The 25,549-nt window shown below is 35.3% G+C and overlaps 1 protein-coding gene across 2 annotated transcripts in view; it reads left to right on the top strand.

Moving 5' to 3' along the window:
- Spag16 (sperm associated antigen 16) overlaps nt 1-25,549 on the top strand; it is a 775,603-nt gene that overhangs the window by 367,343 nt on the left and 382,711 nt on the right. For both annotated transcript variants that reach the window (XM_042679127.1, XM_042679126.1), the window contains one exon: nt 11,957-12,142. In XM_042679127.1, the coding sequence (XP_042535061.1) occupies nt 11,957-12,142 (186 nt within the window). The remainder of the gene's footprint in view (nt 1-11,956; nt 12,143-25,549) is intronic.

Raw genomic sequence — 25,549 nt, 5'->3', positions numbered from 1 at the left:
TTACATAATGTCAATAAGATAATGTAATATTATAACATGTAATATAAGAGAATGTAATATTATGAATATTATAATCATATTACAATAAAGTAATGTAATAATATAAATAATATAATATTATATGCTAACCATATCAAGAAAATCAACAGGTGCTTCTAGAAAAGCTGGCAGAGTTTCACCATTGGGTCCACATTAAAGCTATATGATACCTAAAATGTAATCTATAGTGTTAAAGAATTGCCTCAATAATAACATTTAGACAATATATAGAGATTTTTATTTTTTAAATTTAATTTTATTGTCAAGGTGTACAGAGGGGTTATAGTTACAAGACAAGAAATGTACTCAATACATATAGATTTGTACCTTGTAATTTCCCTTGTAACAGAGTAGAGTTACAATACCATAGGTAATCTATAAAAGCAATTATGTGATCTTCTGTGAATATACAACATTTCAGCTATTAGAATTTAAACCATGAGGTACAAATTAAACATTTAAAGGAATATGAATACTTTATATTCTGCATATCTTTTGCATCTCTGATAAATGGCAAATTTTCAAAAGGAATTGAATTTAAAAGTACATGTATATACATTTTTCTAATTTGAGGAGGGAAAGGGAAATGACAAAATGCTTAAATAAGAATATAGGATGACTCATTGTAATAATGAGATGTACAAGACACTTTGCTGAAAACAAACTTTTCAACTTCTAGAGTGGGAGGAGGGAGGAGTTGGGGAGGTGGGATGGAAGGGATGGTAGGGGAAAAACAAAGGAGGAGGTAACAATGCTCCATAAAAAATGTACTCATTACCTTATTCATGTAACTGTAACCCCTCTGTACAGTATCTTTACAATAAAAACATATACAAAAATACATGTTAACATAATAGGACATATCAGGTTGAAGGATACCTAAGAAACAATTTGCCATTGTTATATAACCCAAATCTAAGGTGGAGTAGTGAAATCCTATGCATATGGAAAAACGTACATTCTTAATTATTGGCTTCCCTGCCTTATAAACCGTGTGAGCACAGCCCAGGGAACAGACAAGGAGCTTGGAAGTAGAGAGCCTTATTTCCGGCTGTGCCTGTGAAAAAGAAGCTGGTCCTGCACTGAGTGAAAATGAGGGATTTACCAGAGTTTTGCAAGAAGCAAGGGCAAGATCTGGGTATTTCTATCTAGGCCTGAGGAAATGGTGATTTTAACTCTGCAAGATGGTGGGACTAAAGATTTCATTAAAAAAATATTCATCTTTAATAACTGAGTTTAGACCAGGGATGGAATCTGACTTAAAGGCGTTCATTATCTTTGTATATACCAAAGAATAAAGAACTAGGTTAAAGCCCAATCTTAGAGAAATGGAAGAGCATGAGAAGGATGAAAATCAAGGGGAAGCAGTAACATTAATAGTAAGTTAATAGGGATAACTATTACTAAAAATAAAACAAAGATGTTTTCAGAAATGGCAAAGTGTCAGAGGTGAGATCACAACTTAACCTTCCCTAATGTGTCCCTACAGCCCTGAGTAAAGGGAGGGAACTTGCAATTAGTTGAAAGGGATCCTGCTCTTGGTTGGGAAAGCACATCCCAGAGAGAAAAGAGAGAATATGAGCAATAGGAGTACATGCTAATTTTGTGGTGTATGAATCCGTTAGCTTTTTATTTTATAATTAAAGTCTTAACTTTTACTTTGAAAGATCAGACACTGCTGGAGAGAGTTCTGAGAAGAGGAATAGCATAAATAGGATGTGTGTGTGTGTGTGTGTGTGTGTGTGTGTGTGTGTGTGTGTGTGTGTGTGTGATGGAGCTTGAATTCAGGGCATAGGCACTGTGCCTTAACGTTTCACTCAAAGCTAATGATCTACCATTTTTGAGCCAGAGCTCTACTTTTGTATTTATGCTGGTGAATTGGAAATAAGAGTCTCACAGACATTTCTGTCAGGGATGGATGGCTTCCAGCCATGATTTTCAGATCTCAGCTTCCTGAGTAGCCAGGATTACAGACATGAGCCACCAGTGACTTGCATATACTTCATTCTCTAAGTGTTTTTTTGAAAGCCTTGTAGAATGCTAGGGATATTATCAAGAAGGGCAATTTGGGAGCTACTGGTTATAACGGTTTTGGAGTTTGGCCTACTAATGCGACTATATTAAATGCTGCTAAAACTGCCTTACTGATTGATTTACCTCATTAGGTTGTTTTTCTCTTCAGCAGAATATAGCCACAAGATCTTTGTTCTTGGTGTAATACTATTTCACTAGCATCAGGGCTCCATTCTGCGTGTATCATAGTAGGTCCTACTTGAGGTTTGTGGAATGGATAATAAAGCTCATTTAAGAATTTTTTGAAATAAAGGTATCATATAATCAGTTAAATACTGGTTTTATTCTTTGGTGAAGCTTCATATATAGAATTAGTTATTTTCAAAGTAGTTGCATGGTTTCCCTCATTTGTAATAACTAGACTATGTCTATGTCTTAGCAGGGGATCATAACAACTCAATCATTAAGTGCATAAAACCATATAAAATGAATGTATCAAAATGAACTCCAAGAATTGGAAACAAGAGGTTCTTATTATGTCTTATATGCAGTTATTTCTGTTTTTTTTCTGTTTTAGTTTTCTGTACCCTTTGTCTTATATATAAGTTTATCCGATCTGTGGAATGTAAAGAGAATCACAGAAACATCAGGATAAAGGGTGAACTAATGTAACAATGATACTCACTAGACACTATGTTGGAAATGAAGTATAAAACTTTGGGGAGAGGGGAGTAAGGAGGGGTACACAGGAGAAAATTAGGGAAGGGGTAACAGTGTTTAAAAAGAAATGTACTCATTACCTTACTTATGTAACTATAACCACCAGGTTCATAACCTTTACAATAAAGATTAAAAAACTTCAATATATTTGTAAAAGCAGAGAAAGCCTCAAGTGTAGTAGTCTTGATGTATCTAAAAATACCTTAATTATGGCCTGAAAATAATATTTTACACAAAAAGTGAGATAAGCATAGAAACTTCACAAGAAAAGTTAAAAAAACAGATTTAAACCAAACATGTATGTCAAAATGTTCTGAATAGCCAAGGTTATGTTTTTCAAGACTAGTCAATTTTAATGTCATATTCATGTGTCTATTTGATATGTGTATGTTAATGGTAACATAGCAAATATTCAGAAGCATATATAGTACAATAAAATTTCAATGAGCAATGAACCCCAAAGACTTATAATTCTAAAAGGTTGACTTAATTCCTAGGACATTTTAAATTTTATTTCTAGGACATATTCTATTTTATTTCCAAGTTAATTTATTAATTCCATTATTCTTGATCTCTACATAAATTATAGTCAGGTCACCTAACATCTTAAGTTATTTTGTATCTACAACGTAAACACATATCAATACAAATGATAAAACAGAATGAAAACAACTGTATTAGTAGTTTTGAAATACTACATTTTCATGAACTTTTATACCAAGATGTAATGAAACATGAACTTTTTTCTTCTTTTGCAATTGTAGGGATTGAATACAGGCCTTGATGCATGCCAAACAACTGTATCACCACTAAACTAAATACCTCAATCTTACAAAAACTACCTACATACAATCTTAAATTTGTGATTCATATAACTTTAATTCACAGATAATATTTCCAACTGAAATCTCTCTTTCCTAACTGAATGTATCATTCATGCCACCAAATCAACAGTTTGCCCTACACTGAACAACATATATATGGTCCTTTCACTAATTGCCTATAAATGGGAAATTTCTGTTCTCTACTCTACATGAACTTTAAGGTTTAATACACAGCATAGAGATAGAAATAGAAATAAGATCTCATACTTGGACACAAATCAAGAGAAAATGTAAACTGCCTCTGCATATCTGTATAACTGTGAATGAAAGAAGCATACAAGTTATAGGATACTATGTGAGCTGTGTTGTGGACAGTATGTGACTCATGAAGTGTCGATGCTACCCGACTTCAATTAAAACAGAAATAAAGTCAGGAATAAAACACCATGTACACCAAAATTTGAAGACAGAATCAGACATGCTTGGCAACCCCCTGCATTTCTTTGTGTGAATGATGAAATCCTGAGATAAAAGTAGAATTGAACGTATGCAAACCATGGATTCAGGTGACTTTGGAGTGCCTGAAATACATTCATTCTACAAAAAGCACTCATTTCAGAGCCAGGTCAGAGAAAGCCTGGGTCTGAAGGTATTGTCTCCAGAATGAAATATGAGCTCCACATTCCATTCTCCTTTTTATTTTCTTATTCTGTGTTTGAGGACTTAAAGGAAGTTTCTAGCTTTAACAACGAAAAGCAAAACCTCGATGCAAAGTTTACACAAAGGTTCTGAGGATCGGTGGTCATCATGAAAGCATTAGAACAATGAAGGGAAAAATAAAGTATTTCAAAAGTGATATTTACTGACTGTAAAATATGAGTTTGTGTGACAAAGTTAATATAATTTACCCATGGACTGTTTTTAAGCTGCAGGAAAAATGAGATTCATTGCACTTGGTGTTGGAGAAGGGTAAAGAACACTTTTTCACCTGGCAGTATTCTCTCTAGGATGACAGGATGGGATTGAGAGACATGGGGGAAATAGCCTCCTAGCAGTGAAATTAGAGAGCAGAAATAATTACCAAGAAAAATATAATACAAAGTTTTATGAAGATTTAAAGCCACTTTTGGAGAGCTGGAACCATTTGACTATGCACTTAACACACAGCATGTATAACCAGTATGCAGCATACTCTTCTGGATGCCATAGGCTGATGAAATAACTAATAATTTTTGCAACCCATAATGTTTTTCCTAACAAATTACCACAGTTTTAATGAAAATAATAGTATTGAAGTACTTTGTGATTAGCAATGTTACTTTGCCTTCATGATTTCTCTTTGCTGCCAGAGTTTATTAAGATATTTCAGACATCAATTAATTAAATGTGCACTTCAATATTCTTCTTAATTTTATTCTAGAAAAGAAATGAGATCAAATACTTCAGTAGATAAATGCTGTGAATAGTGACATATATCCAGATTAAGTGAGGAAAGCCAACAAATCTAACATTATAAGCTTTAAGCTCTTTTAGTGGTATTATTTTGCCTTTTCCTGGTTCAGGTCTATATTCAATTTTATCGTAAAATATATCCAATGTAAATAAACATGTGATACATATGTAATATACAAATCATAAAAAGTACCAGAGAAATCCAGACCATAGCTACCACAAAATTGTTATGGTATATTAGATTAGTATTCAAGTACTTTTTTCTAATATTTCCCATTTACTACTAATAATATATTTTTCCACTTAGATGTTTTTGTTATCTCATTTAACATATCTTAACCAAGAGGATGTCTGCCAATGTCAACTAGGCAGATGGAATGTGTGCCCATGGTGGCCACCACACAGCCTCAGAAAGCAATTGAGTAAGACTGGAATTTCCCAGCAGAACTCCCCTAGGAAGCAGAGCTTCCCTCCCCTCCCCAGCCACGCGACGCTGAAGCTGCTGCCCAGCTGATGTACAAACCATGTGCAAAAGGAAGCGAGTGTGTTCCGTGTTAAAACTTGAAAGTTGAAGCAGTTTGTAATACAAGCTAATCAGTAGATATAATTTATCCATTTTTATTTTCTCAACCCTCTCCTCTACATAGAACCTCAAAGTAATGAGTCAGCCTGAGCATGTTGAATATTATCATCTTGTTTTTGTAAAATTATTGTTTAAAATTAACTTTAATTGTACAAAGGAGTTGCCAGTTAACAAATTAATGACTACAATGCGTCTTGATTAATGTCACGCCTTTCAGCATCCGCCAACTTGTGTACTGTACATCACCTTTACAGTAACAATAGAAAATAAAAATAAAGACAAAATAAAAAATTACAACTCAATCACTCAAAAAAAAAAACCAGCCAAGCCTTCATGATTTCTTTTCAGAGAACTGAGAGTGGTAAGCTAGTACAGGGTTTTGTTTTGTGGTGTTATTCTTTTGGTGATTATTGTACATGAACAGTCGACAGAGTTTGCTTTTCATGAAAAACAGAATTCATTAGAATGGAGCAAAGAAATGTGCTCACCTTTTACGAGCTAGTATTCAAATGTTTGGCTGTGTTGTACCTCAGCATGTAATTTTTTAGGTTTTTCTGTATATGTACATACATTAAATTTGCTACACATTTTTAATTAAAATGGAAATTCTCAGTTAAAAATAAACTTATGTAGTGTTAAGATTAGAAAAACTCTCATGCATGTGTTCGCATATGTTTATATTTGAATATATCTTACATTGAAATATTAAAATATTTTAGAAACTATGCCACAATCAAGATTTTATTTTTCCATCAATGTAATATCTTTATAAACTATTTCTTTGTCAGTCCTGGGGCTTAAACTCAAGGTCTTGGTACTATCCCTGAGCCTTTTCGCTCAAGTCTAGTGCTCTACCACTTTGAGCCACAGTTCCATTTCTAGTTTTTAGGTGGTTAACTGGAATTAAGAGTCCCAAGAACCTTCCTGCCTACACTGGCTTCCAACTGTGATCCTCAGATCTCAGTCTCTTGAGTAGTTAGGATTACAGGATGAGTCACCAATGCCTGGCCTTATAAATACTTTTATGTGGCTATATTTAATTGATTTCTATTGCTCTTTAGTATGCCTTGTGTGATGTCTTCGTATTTATTCTTGCTACTGTTATACTTTTTGAGTGTTTTCTAATTTTTGCAGCTATATACAATACTTCAATTACGTTATGTTTACCTGCCGATTAAACATAACAGAGAACATTCAGAAGTTTCTCTGTGGCCTCACTTCTTACACTTGAGACCTGAGAGTCTGTATTCATCTATAGTGTGTGTGTGTGTGTGTGTGTGTGTGTGTGTGTGTAGAGAAAATAGAGAGCCAGAGAGAAACTTGACCTATGTAATTGTGAAGATTTTCAAGGCAGGCAAGCAGGCTCAGGTCCCAAGGAAGAATTGACATTTGATATCACAATTTGAATCTGGAGACAAATTAGAAGGTAGAATTCTTTCTTTCTGGGAGAAACTTCTTTTTCTCTTAAGGCTTTCCACTACTTGGATGAAGCTTATTCGCATTATAGGCATTATAGATCTACTTTATTCAAATTTTATTCAAACTTAAATGTTAATGCAGAATAGTTTCCCAGAAACATTATCCTGTGCTGGGATGGAGCTAGGTGGCAAAGCACTTGTGTAACAAGTGTGACAGCTGAGTTTGATCTGCAGTACCAAAAAGAAAAAAGACAACAAAAGACTACAGTTAGAAAGACAAAAACCCAAACAGAAACTTTACACTGATAATTGACCAAATATACAAGGTTCTGGTTAAGTTACCTCTTGTGAACCCCTTTATCAAGTTATCCCTTTATCAAAAATATACAGTTTAGAGGTTATATTTAATGATTCTTACTATATCATAAGTTAAAAACAAAAAATAAATATTTGTTTATTAACTAATTGAAAATAACTAAAAAACTGTTAGTGTACAATTTATATGAAAAAAATCTACTTGGTAGTAAAATAAAAATTCAATGAAAAGAATATTATTTATAGTTATTGAAATCTCTTTCCTATCTGCCTTGTTAGATGGGGCAGAAATTTTTTTCATCCTTAGTATAAATTTATTTATTAAATTTTGCAAAGAAACATTTTGGGTTTTGCTGATCTCTCATTGTACCATTTAACTTTTTTCTTATTTGTAGTCATGTTTTTGAAATGTAAGTCACATCAAAAAATCTTTAGAAATTCATATCATATTTATTTTGGACTTAGGTGAGTTTATTATACTCATGAGCTATAATCTTAATATATTAAAATTTATGCCAATAGAGTTTACCTTTGTTATGAACTAAGCATCAGTTTATGATACTCATAAAGAAATAGTTCATTGCAGATGTAATTTTTCTAATGCTGACTTTTGTTTCTCTTGCAGACACATGGTTTAGAATTGTTCAAAATGTCCAACCATATGCAGAAATACATCAATAGTAATTTTTGTGATCATGAGTAGATGTTAAAATATACATTTATATATTAAATATAGCTTAACATTTTTATGATTAATTAGTTGTACAAATAGGTTCTAATTCCATAAGTCAAGTTATGGGTACAATGCATGTTTAGCAATGTCACCCCTTCCATTATTCTCCCCAAAGTATTGTTAACATAGACTATGATTTTCATCATTAATACTCTTCCAACTCATCAGAAACATAGATCTGAGAAAAAGATACAACTAATCTTTTTTGTTTTAATTTGCTTGGATTTTTTAAATTTATTTTTATTCTTTTAATTGTGAAAATACTGTACAGAGGGGTTACAATTACATGAGCAAGGTAATGAGTACATTTCTGATCAAGCATTGTTGCCTCCTCCTTTCTTCCCTTCCCATCCCTTCCCATCTCTCCTCACCTGCCCCGTCCACGTCTACCCCCCTTCCCTATGCCCCCACCCCCACCAAAGTTGTAAAGTTCATTTTTCGACATAACGTCTTGTACATCTCATTGTTGCAATGGGTCCACCTGTATCCCTATTTAAACAATTTATTTTTTTTTCCTTCCCCTCCACGAATTATACCAACATCAATACAGTGAAAACAGGAGTTATACCATGGGGGAGGGACATACAAAGCAACAAAGAAATCATCTTATGAATATGTTAGAAACAATAGCAAGAAAGAAAAAACATTTGAGTCCTTATCTTGGGGTTCATTTTTTCTAACATCAACTTATCTGACCATTTCTGCTTGTCTCAGACATATACTAGTTATTGCAAAGAAGGGCAGCCATGGAACCTATGTTTCTTTGGGCCTAGCTTACTTCACTTAATATAATTTTTTCCAAGTCTTTCCATTTCCTAACAAATGGAGCAATATCATTCTTTCTGATGGAGGCACAGAATTCCATTGTGTACATATACCACATTTTTCTTGATCCATTCATCTACTGAGGGGCATCTGGATTGGTTCCATATCTTAGCTATGGTAAATAATGCTGCAATAAACATAGTTGTGCTGGTAGCTTTAGTATTGTCTTGTTTGTGATCATTTGGGTAAATGCACAAAAGTGGGATTGCTGGGTCATAGGGGAGCTCTATGTGGAGTCTTTTGTGGAACCTCCATACTGCTTTCCAAAGTGGTTGAACAAGTTTACACTTCCACCAACAATACAGTAAGGTTCCCTTCTGTCCACATCCCCTCTAGCATCTGTTGTTATTAGAGTTCTTGATTATAGCCATTCTAACTGGGGTAAGGTGGTGTATCTCAATGTTGTTTTGATTTGCATTTCTTTTATGGCTAGGGAGGTTGAGCATTTTTTTTTCATGTGTCTATTGGCTATCCTTCTTTCTTCTTCGGAGAAGTTTCTCTGTAAGTCTTTAGCCCACTTATTTATTGGGCAGTTGTTTCTTTGAGGGTTTGTTTTTGAGTTCCAGGTATATTTTAGATATGAGACTCTTGTCCATTGTATGGCTAGTGAAGATCTCCCAATCCGTGGGCTTTCTATTGATCTTGTTAGCTTTGTTCTTTGCCATGCAGAAGCTCTGCAATTTCATGCAATCCCATTTGTCCAACCTTTCTTTGATTTGTTGTGTTTCTGGGTCTGTATTAAGAAAATTTTGGCCTGTGCCAAGGAGACCTAGAGTTTTTCCTAGAACCACATGGCTATCAATAGATGCAGAAAAGCATTTGACAAAATCCAACACCATTTATGATGAAGGTTCTGGATAAATTAGCAATCCAAGGAACATTCCTCAATACAATAAAGGCTGTATATGACAAACCTACAGCCAGCATTATACTTAATGGTGAAAAACTAAAGCCATTTCCTCTTAACTCAGGAATGAGACAAGGATGTCCACTCTCTCCACTTCTCTTCAATTTAGTATTAGAATGTCTTGCTACAGCAATAAGACAAGTTGCAAACATAAAAGGGATCCAAATAGGGAAAGCTGAAGTAAAACTCTCCCTCTTTGCAGATGACATGATCTTGTATTTAAAAAATCCCATAGACTCTACTCCCAAATTACTCATGCTGATTCAAAACTTTGGCAAAGTAGCAGGGTATAACATTAACCCTCAAAAATCAATGGCTTTTCTGTAAGAGAAAAGCATGGCTGAAGTCAGGAAAGCAACTCCATTCGTAATAACCCCACAAAAAATAAAATACCTAGGAATTAACTTAACCAAAGAAGTGAAGGACCTCTATGATGAAAACTTTAAAAACCTGAAAAAGGAAATCAAAACAGAGCTTAGAAAGTGGAAAAACCTCCCATGCTCCTCGATTGGAAGGATCAACATCGTGAAAATGACAGTACTTCCCAAGGCTATCTACAAATTCAATGCAATACCTGTCACTATTTGCTTGGACTTTCTAAAAAATAAAGTGTTTGGTACTCAATCTTAAAAGCTAAAATTCTGAATGGCAAACATAACTGATGATTGCATTAGAGAGGACCTTTAATTTTCTAGAGATGAAGGACTTATCCTCATATTGCATCTCAACTATGATAATTTGAGATTTAAAATTGTTATTATTTGTGTGTGTGTGTGTGTGTGTGTGTGTGTGTGTGTGTGTGTGTGTGTGTGTGTTGGTACTGGAGCTTGAATTTATGGCCTGGAATCTATCTCATAGCTTTCCCACTCAGAGATGATATTCTGCTACTTGGGCCATAGCTCCACTTCTACTTTTTGGTGCTTAATTGCAGATAACAGTCTCACAAACTCTCTTGTCCAGGATGGCTTTGGACCAGAATCTTCAGTGTGAGCCACTCAAGTGTGAGCCATTGACACAGGACATTTCTTTCTAACATTAATGAGAATATATTTGACTGTAATTTATCCTTGCTTGTAGCACTGTTAACCCTCCCTAGAGTTTGTTTCTCCTATGCAACTGGAAAATTTAATTTCTCCCGGCATAAAAAGAAGCAAATCTAAGAATAAGGAACCTGATCCTACTTTTAGAGATTACTAGGGACTTTTTGTTCTCCATTTCTAGTACAAATCACTCCTGTTTTTATACATTCATGCACTTGTTCATTCTGAAGTTGTTACTGAGTATGCATTTGGACAATCATAAAGTGTGATATAGAAGAAGCAAATAGGGGAAAAGGAAAACATATTTCTCTGCCCAAATCCCAATTTGGGGACAAAGGGAAGTGGTTCATTAACATTCCTTGGGGGAAAGTTAATTGTGGGGAGAAATAAAAGTGCATGTGCAGAGGATGGCTAGTTGATGATGAAAGTGAGATTTTTTGCAAGCTGATCTTTTGCCAAAAAGATGTTTCCTCATGTTGACAGCCACACATTTCTTAAATTAGCCTTGGTTTCCACTATTGGAAAGATGCTGCTTTTTACATGTGTCTTTGCCATCTGAATGGAAAATGCAGTGACATCCTTAACCACGCAACAGTCCAGTTCTCTTTCATTTTCATGATGCTGCCCATAGGCCATCTCAGTCTCAATTCTCTGTCTTCTTCATTATCCCAAAATAGACTGTTGGACCTTTTAACTAGTGTAAACATACACCAGCAACCATGACTTATTTTCTTGACTCTGAGATCACATTTCATACAATGCCTAACATGTAATCTTAAGAAATACAAGAGAAATACAAGAGAAAATTTATAGTTAGTGGACTCATAGAATGAGTTTAGTGAATTTAGAGTAATCTAGACAAATCAGTCAATTTCATTCACTGCTTGAATAACCCAAGTAAGAAAATGTATCAATCCAAATAAGATCATTAGTTTAAAATATTTAGGTTTGTCACTAAAAGCAAAAACCAAACAAACTCATATCCATACTTAATTTATAGAATACTGCTATTTGTAAAAAAAAATTACGAATTAAGCTTTAAACAAATTTTCTTGTTTGTTTTTTTTTTTTGTGTTATTGCAAACAGTGAAAACAAGTTGGCTACTTCAAGTGGTGACACAACTGTGAAATTATGGGACCTATCTAAAGGCGATTGCATTTTGACCTTGGAAGGACACAGCCATGCGGTGTGGTCATGCACATGGCACTCCTGTGGCAATTTTGTGGCTTCTGCTTCATTGGATATGACCAGTAAAATCTGGGATCTTAACAGGTAAGAGTTCTTTAAACATGAGCTGACTCTTGTTACTATATCTGTCGGTCTGCCTCTTTGTCTGTATGTATATGAGTAATGCTGCTTTTTCTCCTTCAGTGCTACCACTGGGAAACATTATAAAGAAATTATTCATTGATAAAATTTGTAGAGAGCTACTTAAATAATCTTAGTGAAATCCATTTCTAACTCCATTAATCTTTGTTGATATAATAATTCCTTTTAAAAAATAGGCAGCCAGATCAAGCCTGCGTAATAAGATTAGCATTGCTTCACTGAGAAGCTGTTTGTCTTCAACAGAATAAAAACAAATGCTTCCTTTAAAGAACACAGTTTAAAGGCACAATTCCCACTGTGCCTTCCATGGGTCCGCTGTGGAATTTAGTTTAATAGACATGGGTGTGATGAAAATAATTATTTGATTTATGCTTAATTTTGATCATTCTGTTTCCTAATTAAATGCTTGTCAGAAATTCACAAATTTCAAAAAATAATGCAATTTATTGTATATGCGTTCTTAGTCAAATAATTTTAATCTTATTTTTTATCTTTATGTACAAAGGAGATGCCATTCAAAACAGTATATGAATACAATGAGTGTTGATGAATATTACCTGTTTTATCATTTTTGTGGATGAGGAAGTTGTACTGTACACTTTGATCTTAATTCAGATAGCTAAATCCATTATGTTTACAATAAATATTCAAATTCCTGTCTCATATACATATGCATATATATATATATATACATATATATATATATATATATGAAGCTCACTACAATCTATTATGTATACAAATAGGATACAACAAGGAATGACATTGTCCCATTTGTTGGGAAATGGAAAGACTTGGAAAAAATTATATTAAGTGAAGTAAGTCAGGCCCAAAGAAACATAGGTCCCATGCTTTCCCTTATTTGCAATAATTTGAGACAAGCAGAAAAGGTTAGATAAGTTGATGTTAGGTGAAATGAACCCCAAGTTAAGGACTCAAATGTTTTTTCTTGCTTGCTATTGTTTCTAACATATTCATAAGATGATTTTTTTGTTGCTTTGTATGTCCCTCCCCCATGGTATAACTTCTGTTTTCACTGTATTTGATGTTGGTATAATTTGTGGAGGGGAAGAGAAAAAACAAATTGTTTAAATATGGATACAGGTGGACCCATTACAACAATGAGATGTATAAGATGTTATGTTGAAAAACAAACTTTACAACTTTGGCGGGGGGGGGGGGGGGGGGGGGGGGGGAGGGGGAGGCGAGGGTAGGTGCAAGGAGGAAGGGAAGGGATGGGAAGGGGAAACAAAGGAAGAGGCAACAATGCTTGATGAGAAATTTACTCATTAGCTTGATCATGTAATTGTAACGCCTCTGCATGGTATTTTCACAATTAAAAAAAAAGGTAAGTTAAGTAACTAGCAAACATTCTACTTGTTTCATCTAAGAAACTGTAAATCATTTGTCAAACTTCTGATCACTACATCTCTGAAAATAACTAAAAGTAGAAAGCACTGAGGTTTGGCTCAAGGGGTAAAGCATTTTCTGAGCAAGACATAAAGCTGCAAATTCAAATCCAGAATCACTTGAACATAAAGACAGAAAGAGGGCAAGAAAGAGAAAGTGAAAGAGAGAATAAGAGTAAGAGAGAGGAGAGAATAAGAATTGGTTTGCAATGAGGATAGAAGATAAAGGAGGAACAGCTTTGAGCCTGTAAAGATGAGATATCAATTTGCTGTCCACTTATCTAAGTGTATTCTTTTGAGAAACATCAGAGATTGTGTGGAGAAAGAAAAATGACCAGGACAAAGATACTGTATAATCTATAATATCTGCTACATTTCCATGCTTGGAAGCATATGCATTAAAGATGTGCTAAATTTTTTAGAGAATTGTATTGAGTAAAAAAATTCCTAAGTCTCTTTTTGTAGTTACTTGACTCAAACTGTAAGAGAATTCGGAGTCCCCTATTTTACAGCAAAGGACATGGACTTTTAGTTCTAGGTAGGAAATAGAATCCACTTCCTATGTTAGATATGACCATTGAGGATATCAGAATTGACCGTGGAACAAAATAGAGACCACTGAACACAGAGAGCAAAGGCATTCCTGTCTGGAGCAGCCATGTTTCAATCAAAGCTCTCGCTTCAGTGTGATGGCTCTAAGTTACTCAGGACCCCTGCGCAGGGGCTCAGTCCTTGTGGATTATCAACACACAGATGGATAGATGTTGCCCCTTTTTTGACTTTCTATATTGTAGTTTGGAGAGAAATTATTCTCTTTGGCCAACACTGCTACTGTGCTTATGGTAGTGATAGCAGGGAACAGAACACATGATTTTCTTTAGATGGTTATCAATATTCCATAGCAGATCTGAATGGATTGTGTACTGCCCAGAGCTCATCACCTGTAAGCTAGACGGAGTAATGAAATGGGATCTTGCATTGTCCCTTCTGGGAGTAGGGAAAAGAAGACAGTGAGTACTCTCCATGGGTGAAAAAGGGTGGCAACGATTTTAGTTTTTGACGGGAAAGAGGCTGTGCAGACTGACAAGCCCTTCGCTAGAACCTGCTTCTCCTTTCGCCCTAGTTGGGAATTTGGCTGTCTGTCTAAATGGTACTGCTCAGCCTCCTTGTTTGTCAAATGTGGATCTGCCAGCTTAAGTTCAATACACACAAGAAGTTAGAATAATAACACCACCTCCGTGTTGTTTCTATGGCAGCATGAGGTATCAATAACTGGCCACAGTAGCTCAGATGCCAGTTATCTTAAATGATAGCAACTGTCAACAAGCTTGATAGCAAGCCAGCCACGGTCCCCATTTCAGGTCAGGGAGTCTCCAACCTTCTCTGAGTTACCCAGAAATGGGAAATAAACATCCGTTTTGTTTAAGACATTTTATTTCCAGCCTATTAGTCACGGCATTTTAGCCTGCCAGTCTAACATAGGTCTACTGTGAATGCTCTTCAGTGACATGTTTTCATTTCATGGCATATTTGTAAGTCAATTAAGACAAATCTTAAACTGTCCCAAAAATTTTTCAGATGGATGATGCTAAAAATTCTGTGCTGATAATATATGGCTTTCCTGCTCTCATATATATATATATATATATATATGTATATATATATATATATATATATACATATACATATAAATATACATATATATATATATGTATACATATATATAAATACATATATAAAATACATATATAAAATACATATAAATATACATATATATATATATTTCCTGCTCTCATAGATAGATAGATAGATAGACAGACAGATAGATAGATATAGATATAGATATATATTTTATTACTTTGGCCTTTCTTGCCTATTACCCTTAATTTCTACTCCAATACTGGTGGAGCCTATAAAATAACCATATTTTCTATTTGAATGCCTTGTACACACATAGATTAATGCCCAAAAAGTAGTTGAAAGTTGTAAGAAAACATGAAGCTATAGTACTTATGTGTCTACATTGGTAGAACTCTGGTTCATTAATGATGATGTGATTTAAACATTTTAAAAACACCAAGAAGCCAAGCACCTGGGGCTCATGCCTACAATTCTAACTACTCAGGAGGCTGAGATTTGAGGATTGTGGTTTAAAGCCTGCCCAGGTAGGAAAGTCTGTGAGACTCTTATCTCCAATTAACTACCAGAAAACCAGAAGTGGAATTGTGGTTCAAAGTGATAGAGTGCTAACCTCGAGAATGAACACTCACCGAGAGTGCCCAGGCCCTGAGTTCAAGCCTCATGACCAACAAAAATTACAAAGCAAAATGAAGGAAGGAAGGAAGGAAGGAAGGAAGGAAGGAAGGAAGGAAGGAAGGAAGGAAGGAAGGAAGGAAGGAAGGAAGGAAGGAAGGAAGGAAGGAAGGAAGGAAGGAAGGAAGGAAGGAAGGAAGGAAGGAAGGAAGGAAGGAAGGAAGGAAGGAAGGAAGGAAGGAAGGAAGGAAGGAAGGAAGGAAGGAAGGAAGGAAGGAAGGAAGGAAGGAAGGAAGGAAAAGGAAAAAAAGACCACAAAGGATTTCACTGTATAGTAGCAATGACCATATTTACTGATGACAGCTTATTGCTGGTTGTTATGCTAATGACATATACATAATGACAAGTTGGTTTGTTTTTGATCCATCAAATGCAGATGGAGCACAAGCTTGTTTATGCATCAAACTATAACACTGGGCAAAATAGAAAATATAAATGACATTTTATGCAGAGGTAAAATTAAACCAAATGAATAGTAGTAAATGATTGTATATAATAAATAGCAATGATAAATGTGGCAGAGGAAAAAATAAGGCTTTGAAGACAGAAAGGAAGGGATTGCAATCTTAAATAAAAAGGTGAGGCTGGGAAGGTGGCTCAGTGGTAGAGCGCTTGTCTTGCATGCCTGAGGCCCTGGGTTCGATTCCTCAGCACCACATAAGCAAAAAGAAGAAAGCTGGAAGTGGCTCTGTGGCTCAAGTGGTAGAGCGCTAGCCTTGAGCTGAAGAGCTGAGGGACAGCACCCAGGCCCAGAGTTCAGGCCCCACGACTGGACCAAAAAAAAAAAAAAAAGAAAGAAAAAAGTGAAATTGACTTTGGATTCTGTCAGAAAACTGGGGGCAGCCAAGCAGAAGCCTGAGAGGAGAATCTCCCTTGCTCTTCAGAGCTTCAATGGTGGAAGCAGGACTCAGGTGACTCACGATGGACGAGGCCATTGTGGCTGGAATTAAAGCAATCAGATGAATGTGTGCATATAATGTTCTAGCAACGCATGTCAATGACTTTGACTTTGACCTTTATCTCCAACAAAAGGAGATACTTACTGGAAGGGATTGAGCAGAATTTTCAACTATGTCCAAGTGTTGTGGTGCATAACCATGACCTCAGCTCTGCAGAAGGCTGTAATAAGAAAATCAAGTTCCAAGGCTAGACCCAGGGAAAAATGTGAGGTTATATCCAAAAAATAACTGAAGTGAAAACAGACAATGGCATGGCTCAACTAATAGGATAAAAGCAAAAAGTAGGAAGACCAATTGGGAAACCATGTAATAATCCAATAGAAAAGGAGAAAATTTGAGCCAACATGGGAACAATTATAGTAATAAGATGATTATATATATATATATATATATATATATATTTTGGAGACAATATATTTTGGAGACAAAAATCCACGTGGAATTTCTAACTTATGATTTGTGGAAGGAAGACAAAGCAAAGGCCTCATTCTGAGACATGTGAAAGTCAAAAGTCCCATTCTTGCTTAACTGGAATATTACTATAGTTTTAGAAAAGACCTTTCTAACAAGATATATCAACACACATTCTAGAAAGAACTGTGAATGAGAAATGCCTGCTCATTGTAACTTGTATCAAAAAGAAGAGAATGTCCCTTTCTGCCCACTGCATTGCTTCTGCTTCATTGAATAATTCATTGGCTAGTCAGCCCCTGGGTTAAATGAGAGGAGAGAAGCAGAAGGTAGGCTGCAGATAGAGAAGCCAGTAAAAACTAAGGAAGAAAGAAATATGTAAGATTAGGACTCTGTTACAGTGAGTTATCATCTGTTCACGACATGTACCAGTAATTTCTTTGGGGCACCTAATGTACCAAGTTGGATTCCAAAATGAGAAAAATCTCTTTATTAGAAAACAACATTTCTTTATTAAAAAAGTAATAAAAATGGGGTTTAGTATTTATAATATAAAATATTCCAATAATGTATTGTGTGTGCCTTATGATTCATTTGCAAAAAGTTGGCTATGCCGTCAAAGAAGAGCATATTGTACAATATTAATGGTTTTAAAACATAATAATATAAGAAGTATTAAGACTCCAGGGCCTGGCTTATTGGAACATTAATACTTGTCTTGTACTGTGAAGATCTCCAGTTGCCTCTTACACCTGAAAACGCACCCGTGGTGCACATTAACGCGTTCCTAAAGTGCGGCTTGAAACGTAACTGTACGAAAAGGAAAGATACAGAAATTGACCTCTTGTGATTAATTTGTCCTGTCCCACCACCATCATAAATCAACTATTACATCGCCTCAGATTTTCATTTATATTCAAATGAATAGTTCCTTCTTGAAATATTGGACCAGAAATGATCCCTAAGTGTTTGAGCATAAACACAAAGAATAACCACAACTGATTAGGAAAAAAGAGAGAGAGAGAGAAATAACAGAAATAACGTATATTTCACTTTCATTTCTCCCTCCCAAAGTGCGTAACTAATAGGCATGATGGAAGAAGTAGGTATTTTGTTAAGAAAAGCATTGAAAATAAGGGCACGTTCAAGAGCCTGTGTCCAAGGCAATAGCTTTATGTGACTGATATTTTATACATATAGATCAACAAGTAAAAGAGATAAGCATGAATTAATATTTTCAAATTTATTTACATATCTTTAGCCAGCAAAAACTATTTCATAAAAAGTAAGGTGGATGTTAGAATTAATTTGTGTAAATATTCAGTGAATATGAGTGAATAACTGTTTTCTAATCTAATGTACTTTTTACTCTATGCCACCAATCAAAGCAAACACTTTTCTTAACAAATAGGCAACTGGAGAAAAATAATCTGGTAAATAGATGAATTTTAGTCTTCCTCAATACTAATAACCAAAAGCACTAAATATTTTTATGCACTGTTATGTGTTAAAGTTACAGATAGCCATAGTTAACATGAGGTACGAGACAAAGCCACATTTTTGTAATAATTAAAGTTTAATTGAATATGTATATGCAAATGTATGAATGCCTGCAGATACATGAAGTTGCATTTATTAGTAAAAGTTAAAATTTCAGCTTTAATTTTAGAGAAATCTGTAAATATATTGCTATTTTAAGTATCTGATAAAATAGTATTTATTTAGCTACAGCTTCAAGCCCAACTTGTTTCAAAACTTATTTATTTGAGAAAAAAATGCTGTGTATGTGTGCACATGTCCACACGTGCACATACACACATATGGTACTCCTGAAACTTGAACTCAGGGCCTTTGAGCTGTCCCTGAGCTTCTGTGTTCAAGTCTAGTATTATACCCCTTGAACTACAGCTTCACTTCTGGGGCTTTGATGGTTAATTAGAGATAAGACTCTCATGGACTTATCTGCACAGGCTGGCTTCAAACAGCAATCCACAGATTTCAGCTGTCTAAGTATCTGGAATTATAGGCCTAAGCCATTGGTGCCTGGCTGCAACTGCTAATTTTTATCCTATTCCCCAAACTTTATGTCAAAATTATTAAAGTGGTTTCCATTTAAAGAAAAATCTAAGATTCTACTCACTTACTTTGATATGGATGTCTAAGTCCACTAAGCCAAAATGAAAAGTAAGGTGACTGCAGCAAAAATAAACTATTGTTAGATGGGGGGATGCTTACTAGCATAAATAAATAAATAAAGCTGAATTTCTTTTCCTAAAGCCCTATGAAATATAATTTCCATAGATTTTATAGAATGTTATCTCACATTGACATGTATTTGTGCCTGTTCCTATCACTTGTTAATAAACAGTTGTATAATGTGTCCTAGACAAAAGAATAAGAACAGACCAGACCATATCTTGTCAAAGCTCTTGGAAAGAGTATTCTCTAGGCTAAATTTTGAGTACCTAAGAGCCAAATGAACTCTCCTAGGAGAAAAGACCTGCTGGAGAATCCATGTCCCCTCACGTTCTCCTGTATATTCATGTTTTGTTTATTAAAATTCAAAATGGAACCAAAAAAAATCTCTTCTATAAAAATTGTTGTTACTCATTTTTTTTCACATGAAAATGTGTCCCTTGAGCTAAAAATAAAGCACTGAATTACAAAACCACATCTTTTGCTCCCATTAAAGAAGAAATTGTGGCAGGTTATCCACGGCATGTAAATCATAAATCATTAAACACTGACTTTACAAAGGAACCAGAGATTAATTCCTTACCTATAGAGATGGAAAGGAAGCCCCACCCAGAGCTCCTGGCTTTGGGAGATGTCACACGTGGGACCTCGTTCTCCGTTACTGGAAGGGAAGTTCGAACCTCTGGGGAAACAAGTTGCCTGTAAGGGAGACATTTAAAGTAGTGCTGGGTCTTTGCATCTTTCCAAAGATGCTTTTTCGTCAGGCTGGGAAGGTGGCATAGTGGTATAGCGCTTGCCTCGTATTCGTGAAGCCCTGGGTTTGGTTCCTCAGTACCATATCAACGGAAAAAGCTGAAGTGGCCCTGTGGCTCAAGGGATAGAGTGCTAGCCTTGAGCAAAAGAAGCTCAGGGACAGTGCCCAGGCCTTGAGTTCAAGACCCAGAACTGGCAAAAAAAAAGAATGTTTTTTCATTGGCATTGCAATTTGTTAGTAGTGTGTAGATGACATCCTACTAAAATAATTCACATTGTAGCACAAACATCCCTGTGATAGGTCTATTTCAATTCATTCTTGAGGTTGCTAGTCAAAATTGCTTGAGTAAGAAGATGTTAGCTCTAAATATTATTTTCCTATTTATCCTATTCTTTTTGTGGTACATTATACTGGAGTTTGAACTCAGACTTCTGCTTGATGGCCATTGGGACCATGTCACCAGCCTCATTGAGTTTAGTTTTCAGATAGGGTCTTTTTCTTTTAGCCAGATGGTCCTATACCAGGATTCTACTACCTCTATCTCCTGAGTAGTTGGAATTACAAGTATTAATAATCACTCTTAGCTTATTATTATTATTATTATTTGCCAGTCCTGGAGCTTGACCTCAGGGCCTGTGCACTGTCCCTGAGCTTCTTGAGCTCTCTACCACTTAGCCACATTTCCAACCCCAAGTATAGTTATTTTTGTGTATTATTATTTCAATATATCCAGACAAAATATTTTACCCACGAATTGAACAGATAGATTTATTGTGACATTATCTAACTGTGCTTTGGAGAAAGTCTAACATTGGAGCCTAGAGACAAAATTATATATATATATATATATATATATATATATATATATATATAGCTTTATTGAAAACCACAACAAATATAAAGGGTATGTGTTAAACGTTTTTTAAAAAATTAATTTCTCCTAAATATCAGAAAAGCTTATAAAAATATCTAATGTGCTCAGCTTTAGAGGCCCAATATGATTTATCTTATTTCTAGTTATGTGAGAAATGTATTTTTAAATTAAAACCTCCAAAATAAATCTAACCTTTTTATTTTACTAGTATAAGATAATATAATAAATTATATGTCTGCACTCCCAAAATACTACTATTCATCATTAGCTATAAATATCTTATACATATGATATTTTAATTAACAAACATCAATTATTTATACAATCTCTTCTTATTTGTTGTTTTTATGCCTTCCTAGCCCATTTTTTATGTGCTCCTTAGCCTCTAGGCACTCAGTGATATCCTCAAGAATACATTGTTCATTATGTGAATTACATCCTCTCTTATCCTTCTCAAAAGCAACTACATAAGTACCCAGTCCACAAATTGAAACTGACTATCCACCTTCTTCTAAAAGGAGGTTGGGATTAGTTCCATCAGACTAACAGCTTTTGTTATCTCTGTCACTATAACAGTGCCAGCTTTTATATCTCACTATTGTCCAATCATAAATTCTCTCACTCACCTCTGATCCCTCTTTTACTGTATATTGTGAAATTAGATTCTTTCATCAGCAAAATGCTCTATATTGTCAATCCCTTCACTATCCAATTCCTCTTCTCCCTTACACTTACTGTCCCTTGAGAATATTCATTCCTTTTCTATTGCTAGAGATTATCCACTCATAATGTATATTAAGCATATTGATATTGTCACTTTGATGCCAATAGATTGTTATTTTAGAATTTTTACACATTTATTACATATTAACCTATGTATAGACATAAGACCTTACTAAGCACTGATTTGTGGGCATCTTTATTTTGAATACTTGGACCTCTAGCGCTGTATGAAATGTGTATATGTATCTATTTATATATAAATACATATTATTTTGTAAAATGTATTTTAATTTATAATTATAAATATACTACCAAAAGTGTTTCCATTGTACCTGCTATTTTACATTCTCATTGTTTCTCAATGTTATCTATCTTCACCCAGAGTTAGAACTATCTGTATTTTTATTTATTTTATGTATTTAATGTCTGTGCTCGTCCTGGGACTTGAACTCAGGACCTGGGCATTGTCTCTGACTTTTTGCCCTCAAGGCTAGTGCTCTACCACTTGAGCAACAGCCTCACTTCTGGCTTTTTCATGGTTAATTGAAGATCAAACTTTTGCAGATTCTCTTGCCTGGGCTGGCTTTGAACTATGATCCTCAGATCTCAACCTCTTAAGCATCTAGGATTACAGGCTTGAACCACCAGCACCTGGTTTTATCAGTATTTTTTTTCATCTTAGAGATTTTAATGTATATGTAGTGGTATCCCATAATGCTTTTAATCGGCCTGTTACTAAGGTGTCTTCATGTTCACCATGTTTTGCATATTTATTTGCCACCTGTATGTCTTCTTAGCTGAAGTAACTGTTCAAGTTTTAGCCCTTGATCATCATCATTACCTCCTTCTCCTCCTCTTCCTCCCCCACCTCCTCCTCCTCTTCTTCCTCCTCTTCTTCTAATTCTTCTAATTGTTCTTCTCTCTTTCTCCTCCTCCTCCTCCTCCTCCTCCTTTTCCTTCTCTTTCTTCTCTTCTTCCTCCTCCTCCTCCTCCTCTTTATTCTCCTCCTCCTCCTTCTTCTCTACAAGTGCAATTATCTCATGACATTGGAGGATAAAAATCTGAACCCAAGGTGTTGATAAGGATTATTCTGATGTTTGAAAGGGAAATTCTCTGTTCATTTTTTTCTGACTTTTAGACAGAGGTCTTCTTTTTCTTCACATGATTTTTTTTCTTATGCATGAGTGCCTAAGTGTCCAAGTGTTTTCATTCACTGAGAGTCGTCATGTCAGAATAGGACTCACCCAGTGCCCTTATTTAACTCATTTACCTGTAAAGAGGTTCCCTAATTGAAGCTTCATTCTGAGATATTCTGGGCTGGGACTGCAACCTTTCCTTTCCCAGGTACACAGTCCACCCAATCACAGTCACTTCCTTTTATCCTTATTGGGCTACACTGAGACCTATTAGGACTTTAAGTACTTACACACACACATACACACACCCTGATGCACTCTCTCCATCTATAATTCAAAATTAAAACATGCCACAAAAACATTCACAAAAGAAGCCCATGAAATTTGAAAAATTTAAACCCATCAAGAGCTCTTTGACACTAGTCTTTTTATGATGAATATTAAATAATTTAAAATTTCCCTCTCTTGCTCTTTAATTTTTTTCCACTTTATCTTTGCCCTTTCCCCCCTCCTCGTTTTGGTGCAGCTGCTTTGCTACTGCCTAAGGCCATGTGCATCCTCTTTCTACGGAGTTTTTATGAATAATTTGTTCTATGTCATAAAGCATTCATGTTTCTGCTCTAGTTCTTTTTTATCTTTACTGTCTCTCTGCCACATCACCCTCTTGTTTTCCTCCTTTATCACTCTGTGGAGCCCTGAGTAGTTAACTGATGCCCTATTATCCTAAAGGCTGCCTCACTATTTTCCCTTAAAGTTTCTCCTCCACAATTCTGCTCTTCAAAGAAAAGTATCTATCATATAGCGCCTGCACTTCAATGGTACTATTTTACTTCCTTTGACAAACAAGTTCTGCTGTGGCCTAGTCACACAAAACTTACAAGATAATGAGTCTTTTTCTATTGGATAAAGATAATGTCTACATTTATTTATCTCTTCTGGGGAAAGGTACCACTCAGTCACTTCAATCCTTCTTAATAGGATTTACTTATCCATTATTTTAAGTCTATAATGGGTTAAAAGTACTTGTCAAATCGTAATAATTCTTCACTTTGAAATGTTTATTTGTTTCCACTCTTAGTTCTTGAGTACTAAACCACTCTCATCAAAGCAAGTAAATTTCAGCAACAGAACTGAAGGAATATTCTCACTGATGATTTAACTCCAAATATTATTACCATGCCGATGGGTGCCCTATATTTTGATTGCATAATGGAGCATAGAAAATCAGGGTTGAGTTTGATAAAATTAAATATCTACACAAAATCCACATACAGAGGGATGTTTTGTGATCTTATATACAGGTGAAAAAATGTGAAGCAACATTTGGGTTATTTTCTAAAACTAGCATTAATTAAAACGACTCCTTTCTTCCCCTGGAGCAAAGAATCTTTGCTGTGTAACTCTGCTGCATAGAGAGCAAGTATTAAGCATGTGAACGAATTGCAGCTTTTATCCAGATGACACAAAAAATACACGAAGTTGGATCTGAAGCAGACAAAGCTTCCTTCACCACATATACCTGTGGTTAGGTGGCAGAAATGGACACATACTTCTGATTCATGAGTTTTTCTGCATGCAGGGGAGAATTTGCCTGAATCTTACACTGTTATGAATTCTTAATGTATTTCCAGCTTAGGGTTAGGTAAGCTTGCCATATACTAATGAAGAAATGTTTTATGCAGGGGCCATGTTATTAATGCTTCTCATTTGGATTTCAGGTCCCATGGCCAGAGCTAGTCTTTGTAAATGAATCTCTTTTCCCTTTATTATTCTAAGAGTTGAGAAAAGGGATTTTGGAAAAACTTAAATTTTCCAATGACCTTTTCCTGCTGATATAGTTCTTTTTTTTGGGGGGGGGGGCGGTCCGGTAGTGGGCCTGAACTCTGGGCCTGGGGGCACTGTCTCTCAGCTCTTCAGCTCAAGGCTAACGCTCTACCACCTGAGCCACAGTGCCACTTCCGGCTTTTTTCTTTTTGCTTATGTGGTGCTGAGGAATCGAACCCAGGGCCTCAGGCATGCAAGGCAAGTGCTCTACCACTGAGCCACCTTCCCAGCCCCCTGCTGATATAGTTCTAAGGAATCTGTGCTGCAGGTGTGGGGGGTACACAGATATGGGAAAACCAGCTCATAGTGGAACCTATCTTTGTTATGGATCTGTTTCCAAGGGATTGGGAATATATGTCTCCTTGTCCTTTACCAATGACTTTCTTCCGTTAGAATGGTCTATAGGACACTTCAGTAATGTCCACTGCTCCCTAGTTCTCTTCCTGACTCCTTAAAGAATCTTGAAAAATATTACTCATGACAGTATTCTTTTGCTTAAGCATTTTTTTTTCATTTTTTTCTTTGACATAATTTTCTTGCAAGTCATTTGGTATAAGTTGATTAATATTTATTCTTTGAAATGTTTTTTACTTAATAATCAGATAAATTTTAAATACCATCTCTATATTCAAAGAAACAAGTCAGTAGAGATATTTTTATGTCACATTGGAGATTTTATAATTTGAATATGACTTCTAAATGTTAACGAAGTAAGAAAATTGAGGAAAATTTTAGAAAGTATAACCCTGGC

Source organism: Dipodomys spectabilis, unplaced genomic scaffold, assembly GCF_019054845.1.
Source record: "Dipodomys spectabilis isolate Male_0828 unplaced genomic scaffold, ASM1905484v1 ptg000051l, whole genome shotgun sequence".
In the NCBI taxonomy this organism is placed as follows: Eukaryota; Metazoa; Chordata; class Mammalia; order Rodentia; family Heteromyidae; genus Dipodomys; species Dipodomys spectabilis.
Note: the sequence above shows the minus strand (reverse complement) of the source record. Positions and strands in the feature narration are given on the sequence as shown.